The following is an 8553-nucleotide window of genomic DNA, read 5'->3' as shown; positions in this document are numbered from 1 at the left end:
CATTCAAATAAATAATGTTATTAACTGACCAAAATATAACAAATATGAGCACAGATTTTAAAGTAAGACTTTGAATTTTGATGTCAATTACACTATTGAACACAAGTATTTAGTTTAAGTACATCAAAAGTAACTGTAATTAAATTACAGAAAACATATGAGTAATCCCTTACTTTACTTTTTCAAGGGAAAAGTAATTAAAATACAGTTACTAATTACTTAGTAACTAGTTACACCCAACACTGGTTGTAAGACTGTGCCTAATGGCCAGTGGTTACCTGTGTAACACCTGCGACACCTGCTGGTTGCGATATGCACGCTGCAATCTGTGACGTATTTACGTATCATACGGATGCTACGTCACAGAGCAGGAAACGCCAAGGAACAAAAATGGAGGGCAAGACTCCTGTGACACCTAAACCTCTCACGCCTTCTCAAAAACAACTTGTGAAGAGACAGTTGGAGCTCGAGCACTGGAAGAAACACTCAAAACATCTCCGAAGCCGTAATGTGATCACAGGACTTGCTATCGGAGCTTTTGTGGTGGGTTTGTGTATCCTTTGATGATGTTTGACAGACGCAACTACTTCCAGTATAAGTATAAAATATAGTACTGTACTGCTAATTGTATGTGTCTTACATTAATAATCTCCGTTAAAATTGTGTCGCACGTTGTCCTTAACTATAACATCCCTTCATCAGTCAGCTACACCATTCTCTCAGTGAAACAGGAGAAAATCATGGATGACATTGATGGAGAGGCAAAGATCGTCATTATGAAAGGACCCCGGACAGGGGCAAACTCTTGACCCTTATCTGTCGTTCTTCCTTTCATTTAATGGACTTATAAAAGGGTTGTTCACCTTATAACATGATCTTCTGTCCAGTTCTTTGCGTTTGCTTCTTCTATATTAATGTGGTTCTTATAAACAATATAAACAATGACAATGAAATTATAGGACAGTTAACTGTTAATCGGGTGCATATTCTTCAATAAGGAACGGTGTCGATATTTATGTTATTAAATAAATATATTATATATGCTATTTTATTTTGTATCTTTTATCAAACATACAGTAGCCTATATAGTTCGTTAGACGGAAGCTTTAGTCTTCAAACGAGCTTTCTATTGATTTAGATTGAATTGAGAAATATGTACTTTACGAAACACTATTTTATTGGTAAACCATGCGAAATGGTAACATCATGTGGCGTTATTTTGTGTTACTTTGGATGTGCAATTCGTTTTCGTAACGTCCTTTTAAAAAGTCAGTTTTTAGTGGGAGCGATACGTTTGTGTTTCTATCACAATGCCGCTAGGTGGCGGTGTGTGACGTCACATAAGAAGGCTTGTTCACAAATGTTGTTTACACAGTACACATGTATGTCTTGATAATAACAGTGCACACTGTGCCTCTCTGCTCCATCGAGGAAAAGGAAGGCACATTGCTTTTATAACCAATAAAATAAATACATACAGATAATATGCGAAGCTGCTCAGCTGAGATTCAGTATCAGAGAAATCCGGGTGCACAAATAATACTGAATGACGTCATAATTACATTTTGTTACATTATTCTCTTTTTTTATCTCTTTACATTATCCAAAAGTTAGACTTCGCAATGGGAAAGGGTGCAAATTTGGTAGTGCTTTAGCTCGAAATATCTGCATGAGATGTTCACTTTAAGAAACTAAACTAAACCCAGCATCTATGTCTGTATGTATGCCCTGCAGGCACAGCAAGCCCACAGAGATAACAGAGGAGGGCAAAAGCAATGGGGCTGATCGTGACACCTCACTCACGCGACCCATTTCTGCTAAGTGTTTATTATTCTGTCATGATGTTCTTAATGCGAGATTCTGTCAATTTTTACATGGCTGGGTGTGATTAGTAGAGGGTAAATACAGAGAGGCCTAGCTTCTCACGGGGAGGCAATCTGTTCAGAATGATAAGAGTCCCTCTGGTGAGCATGTGTCGGATAGGGCTGTTAGACCCTCCGGCACCAGCAATGCTGTGTCACGCATTGGGCGACTATCTCCTCAACACAAACTTTTCTATAGCTTCATGACGATAATCTATATTTACTATCCTCGTTCATATCACCTTTATCTTTTTTGGACACACACGCTTTTGTTAGAAACATTACAGTAATTTACTGTCACTTTGAGGTACATGCAACATGCAGGATTATGTCACAGTTTATTTGCAGGCGGTGGTAAAATAAGACACAATCTCGCATTGTTATACTGAAAGTAATCTGTATTATTAAATGACCCCAACTGTTGTTGGAATTAGCATAAAACCTTCTAGTGGCCCAATGGCAGACCACAACAAGTTAATCCTTTTGAGTGAACACACTCAGAAAGAGATCAAATGCTTGTGCGGCAAGTGCAGTAAAGCTTTAAAGGGAAAGTTCACCCAACAAAGAAAAATCTTTTATTGTTCCAAACCTGTTTACCTTCTGCAGAACACAACAGGAGATTTTTCAAATGAATGTTGGTAAACAACTTTGATTCTCAACTCAACTCAACTCAACTTTATTTATATAGCGCTTTTTACAATTTTCATTGTTACAAAGCAGCTGTACATGAGACACATTTAATACAAGTATGAATTCTAAAGCAGCCCCCCCGGCCAGGCAGATAGTGCAAAACAATATGCAAACGGTGGTGAGGAACCCAAAACTCCCATCGAGAAAAAAAACCTCAGGGGAACCCAGGCCCAACCAGGGGATTCCAGTTCCCCTCTGGCAAAAGCTGCTGCCTCTGCACAAGCTCATCAGTGCTTGCACAACAAGGCTTAATAAAAATATAAAAATTAAAGATTATCATTAACAATCTAATAGCATTTGAAATGTTGTAGAAAAAAAACAAAGTTGTCGCGTCCTTTATCCAGCTCTATCCTCTTAGCACTTGTCAGGTCACCGCTTCCCATTCTCAGCTCTGCCATCAGGTCTGGGCATGAACTGCATCCTGCGGTAACCTTGGAACAAAGAGACAAGACTGGCTGAGAGTAGAGTACTGTTCTGCACTCTTTGATGCAACAAGTACATCATTTGTTGTTGGATGTGTTCCTGGTTCCGGTTGATCTAAATAATGCAGCCTAAATCCTCTGAGGATTAATATTATGGAGGTGTAGTGTATGCAAGATTAAAAAGATGAGTCTTTAGTCTAGATTTAAACTGACAGAGTGTGTCTGCCTCCCGGACCGTGCAGGGAAGAATATTCCAAAGTTTAGGCGCTAGATAAGAAAAGGATCTACCACCTGCACTTGATTTTGAAATTCTAGGTATTACCAACTGACAGGACCCCTTAGAGCGTAATGTACGTGGTGGTCTGTAATACAATAGAAGTTCATTCAAATACTGCGGCGCTAGACCATGTAGGGCTTTATAGGTAATAAGCAAGATCTTAAAGTTAATGCGATGCTTTATAGGTAACCAGTGCAAGGTTGACAGAACCGGGGTTATATGCTCATACTTTTTTGTACGTGTAAGAACTCGAGCTGCCGCGTTTTGAACCAGTTGCAGTTTTTGTAATAGGCCCGCAGGGCAACCACCTAGAAGTGCATTACAGTAATCTAGTCTTGATGTCATGAATGCATGAATTAATTTCTCTGCATCTGACAGTGACAGCATATGACGTAATTTAGATATATTCTTAAGATGGAAAAATGCAATTTTACAGGTGTTGGCGACATGGCTTTCAAATGAGAGAGTACTGTCAAATACAACGCCAAGATTCTTAGCTGATGACGAGGATTTTATGGAGCAACCGTCAATCGTTAAGCAGTATTCTTGGTTGTTACGCATAGCAGTTTTCGGTCCAGTAAGTAACACTTCTGTTTTGTCCGAGTTTAGTAGTAAAAAATTGTTACTCATCCACATTTTTAAGTCAACTATGCAATCCTTTATTCGATGAAACTGCTGGGTTTCATGAGGCATCGAGGAAATATAAAGTTGAGTATCATCAGCATAACAGTGAAAGCTAATTCCGTGTCGCTTTATTATATCTCCTAGAGGTAGCATGTATAATGCGAAGAGCAGGGGTCCCAAGACTGAGCCCTGTGGTACACCGTACTGGACTTGTGATTTGCGGGACACCTCATTGTTTATTGCTACAAATTGAAAACGGTCGGATAAATAAGACTTAAACCATTTCAATGCTATTCCGTTAATGCCGACGTAATTTTCGAGTCTATGTAGAAGTATGCTGTGGTCAATGGTGTCAAATGCAGCACTGAGGTCTAGCAGCACCAATAACGAAATACAGCCACGGTCAGACGCTAAAAGCAGATCATTTGTAACTCTGATCAAAGCAGTCTCTGTACTGTGACATGCTCGAAATCCAGACTGGAATTCATCATTAATGTCATTCCTTTGGAGGAAGGAGCATAATTGAGTTGAAACTACTTTTTCCAGAACTTTAGATATAAAAGGTAAATTCGATATAGGCCTGTAATTCCCTAGTTCTTTGGGGTCGAGTTTGGTTTTTTTTAAAAGAGGCCTTATAACAGCCACCTTAAATGCTTTAGGCACATGTCCTAATGTCAGAGATGAGTTAATAATACTAAGAAGAGGATCTATGATGTTCATTGATTTCCATTAGCTACGAAACCAATGAGACATCTTTCAAAATGTCTTTTGTGTTTTGCAGAAGATAAAGTCATATGCAGGTTTTGAATGACATTAGGGTGAAAAACGATGACAGAATTTTTGGATGACATATGGCTGACCGCTCATCCATGGGATCGATTGTGCATTAAGCTCATTGTTAATCTACAGTTTTACAAAGAAGGAAAGAATATCAAACCGAGACTCAAAATAGTTGTTGTGAGCTTGTGCAGATAAATGGGTTAAAGGGATAGTTCACCCAAAATGAAAATTCTATCCTCATTTTGTCACCCTTATGTTACCTGTGTAAATCACTTTGTTCCAATGAACACAGAGAAAGATATTTGGAAGAATGTTATTAATTTTCAGTTCCGGGACATCATTGACTACCATAGTAGGAAGAATTAAATGGTAGTCAAAGGTGCACGTGAACTCTTTGTTTTCCTTTATTCTTCAAAATATCTCCTTGTGTGTTCAACAGAACAAAAAAATTCAACATTATTTTTCCTACTATGATAGTGGATGATGTTCCAGAACTGAAAATTACTAACATTCTTCCAAATATCTTTCTCTGTGTTCATTGAAACAAATACATTTACACAGGTTTGAAGCAAAAAGGATGACATTTTGTCCATTTTGGATGAACTATCCCTTTAAGTGATTTTTTGAATTCCAGACAGAGAATGAACCTGTTTACTTGCATTGCAAAGAATACTGCATGTAAAAGGGATATTAATAGTCCTGTGAAATTCTGTTCGTATTGACAGCCTGACTGTTTAATCACCTCTCTGTTCCTCTATTAAATGTTTATGTCTCAATAATAAGGTAAGTGCTGGTGTGTTTTGCTAAACTTGGCCTTTGGCCAGATCTATGTTTCAATAGCTCTGATGTTGCTAGTCGGATCCACTATCAGCTGATCGGTTATTATTAGTTACTATTATTTCTACACATTGAAACATGATCACAGGGCTGTGACAGCCATAGGCGTTAAGGGGGGCATATACCACACCCGTCATTCTAAAATGATTACATTTGGGCCTCTCCCAAATGTTTAATATGAGAGCACATGATTTCATTAATATTACATAATGCAATTAAACAGATATGATAAACGGTTGTTTTTAAAAGGAAAAAGATGTGGAAACATAAAATGACCAATCATTAAAGAGAGAGTTCATCAAAACCGAAAATGGGGGCTAATGTTGTTTGGATACAAATTAACTTATTATAAGTATGTTTTATATTAGAATTGATTTAACTTTATTGGTGCATATTAGAATCACAGAGCCATTAAAATGCTGTTAGCATCCAACCAGTACAAAAAGCAATATATATCTACTTTAGGTATCTGTCTGTACATGTGTGTATTTACATTTAAGGAATAGTTCACCTTAAAAATGAAAATTCTCTCATCATTTGCTCGCCCTGCTGTCATTTTAAACCCGTGTCATTTTCTTCTGACAAAGATATTTTGAAGAATGTCCGTAACCAAAAACCGTAGGTCCCCATTGACCTCTATTGTATGGACACAATCCTAATGCAAGTCAATGGGGACCCACGGTTTTCTGTTACCAGCCTTTTTAAAATATCTTCTTTTGTGTTCTGAAGAAGAAAGTAAGTCAAACAGGTTTGAAATGACAAGAGGGCGTGTAAATAATTAATTTTCGTGTTGAAGGTGAACTATTCCTGAAAAGACTGGGTGTAATAGTTATGAGGTAGAGAAGGACAATTCAGCTCAATGCAAATAACTATAAAAGGAAATGATATAAAGTATAAAGGGATCTTTAATTTACTGTTGATTTAAAAAATTAGATTTCCTTTGTAAAGTTATTGACTCAGTAATGCCATGAACCGTAGTGTCTTGCAACAAGCGCTCCGTGTGAGGACATTCAAAGTAGCCTCACTTATGCAATAGACAGCTTGAATATCTGTTTGAGACGTGAGAGGTTGCACTCATGGCACTGTGGTGTAATAGCTCTCAGGTTGGCAGTATTCCCCCGTCAGTGGTCCCTTATCGACTAATTACTACGAGTCCCGGTGTGTTTTTCCACAGGGAGGAGTAACAGCAGAGTATCACACACCACACACTTGCGCTCAGACGCTGCGTGCGCTCCGCGGACACGCTCGGGAGTCAAACCGCAACATTCGTCAGCTAAACGAATCATTAATCCAGCATCATTACGTGAGGACGTTACCGTACGATCGCGTTTATTTTTAACTTTTAAAACGTTAGTAACTGCGTTCATGGAGATGTTCGTTTTTGCACTTCGGTTTAACAGCTAAACGAATAATCTTGTGGAGTCGTATACGATTTTAACACATCGCCTTGCGCTTACAATCCTATTTTATTTGCGCTTTTCTTTACATCGACCCGCTCTTGGAGAGGTGCGTGCATGTTGCGTTGCGTTGTATAGATGTTAATGATGTACTTTTTAATATAATTGCCGGATAATTCTTAAAGGGAAATGCACCGTACAGCTGTAATGCAGTAAACGGAACAAGCGTATTTGGATGTTTCTCTTCTTATCTAAACAGGGAAGATATCTAGTAGCCTTCAATGACACAGGGTGAAGTTGACATGGCTGGTCTTAGCTTCCCAAAGTTACCTGCCGGGTTCGACGCGGACTCGTTCTTCCCAGTGCGCCTGCCGCCGAGACGCAGGAGACACTCGGCAAACTCCAGGAGAAATGCCTACAGGTTGAACATACTGCACACTATGGATATAGAGCCTCCGGAGAGCATCGCGCCTCTCACGAAAACGCTCTCGTGGTCAGCCGACAACATCGTGTCTGAGAGCACTACCGAAGAGAAGAAGACGGATTCCACTCCTCCACTATCACCCGACTCCAGCTCACCACCTGCGACCCAGGACTCGGACCCGCAACCGGCAGAGACCTGGACCGAGGACGAGCCCGATGGCGCGCGCAGGGTCGATACGAGTTCGGAATCGGACGATGAGAGCGCACAGAAGAAGCTTGACTTATCGCGGACGCTGTTTGAGAGTAAACGAAAGCAGGAGGAAAAAGATGAAGTCGAGACCCAAGCTGTGGCCACGTCGCCTGACGGAAGGTTTCTTAAATTCAACATTGAGATTGGAAGGGGCTCCTTTAAGACCGTCTATAAAGGATTGGATACGGAGACCACTGTGGAGGTTGCTTGGTGTGAACTGCAGGTAAACAGCCGAAACGATGCACCTGTGGCCAAATTTCCCGTATGAAATCTTTAGCCTACTAATCACCACAAGAGTATCTACTTTATAGGATTTTTGTCTTAAAAAAATACGAAATGGAATTAAATAAGTTGCCTGGAGGTTTCATAATCTTTGTATTTTATTATATGGTTTCCGAATCACTCAGATGACTCTATAGGGGTTACCAGGTCAAATGTGATGATGATGTCATGGAGATGACAAGGAGTAGTTAAATGAGGAAGGGGCGTATTAGGTTGAAAACATGGGGAATGTCTGCATGACTGGTGTCTCAACACTACAATGAATTACACTTTTAGTTATCAAATGCACATCATTGAATATTATTGTAACATTTCCATTGCTGCACTTAAGTGTCATCTATTACTAGTATGTGATTTCACATTATGATCGCTGCTCCACTTACATCATGTGTGAATTCAACAGGTTGATTTATGGAGATGAGAATGGCTGGCTGAAGGTTATGATGTCCTGTCTGTGTTACTGTTAAATATAGAGATTAACTTGTTCTTTTTGTTTTGGGCAACTGAGGTTGAAACACTTAAACTTTACTCTAGTTACTTCTGTGAGTGGGTTGTTAAATCTGTATAAGTAATAGCAGAATCAAGCATGTGAAGTTTGCTGGATCATTTAGGACAAACTTCATTAGAGAGTATCACTCATATCATCTGCATTTTTCTTCATTTACATTGACAAAAATGTCACCTAAAGGAGACACCAAATATCAGACTT

General features: G+C 39.2%; 2 protein-coding genes across 4 annotated transcripts in view; both read left to right on the top strand.

Moving 5' to 3' along the window:
* Positions 1-375: 375 nt before the first annotated feature.
* LOC130426633 (cytochrome c oxidase assembly factor 3 homolog, mitochondrial) lies at positions 376-1046 on the top strand. Its single transcript, XM_056753508.1, has 2 exons — positions 376-553; positions 703-1046. The coding sequence occupies exons 1-2, from the start codon at positions 391-393 to the stop codon at positions 807-809; spliced, it is 270 nt and encodes an 89-aa protein (XP_056609486.1). The 5' UTR covers positions 376-390; the 3' UTR covers positions 810-1046.
* A 5210-nt stretch (positions 1047-6256) lies between these two features.
* The window catches only part of wnk4b (WNK lysine deficient protein kinase 4b), a 47312-nt gene continuing 45015 nt past the window's right edge, over positions 6257-8553 (top strand). For 2 of the 3 annotated variants that reach the window (XM_056752703.1, XM_056752702.1), the window contains exon 1: positions 6257-7785. In XM_056752703.1, coding sequence (XP_056608681.1) covers positions 7171-7785 — 615 coding nt within the window. In that variant the 5' untranslated portion in view covers positions 6257-7170. The remainder of the gene's footprint in view (positions 7786-8553) is intronic. The other variant, XM_056752701.1, reaches the window with a different exon arrangement.

Source organism: Triplophysa dalaica, chromosome 7 (assembly GCF_015846415.1).
Source record: "Triplophysa dalaica isolate WHDGS20190420 chromosome 7, ASM1584641v1, whole genome shotgun sequence".
In the NCBI taxonomy this organism is placed as follows: Eukaryota; Metazoa; Chordata; class Actinopteri; order Cypriniformes; family Nemacheilidae; genus Triplophysa; species Triplophysa dalaica.
This window is presented reverse-complemented; position numbering and strand designations above follow the sequence as displayed.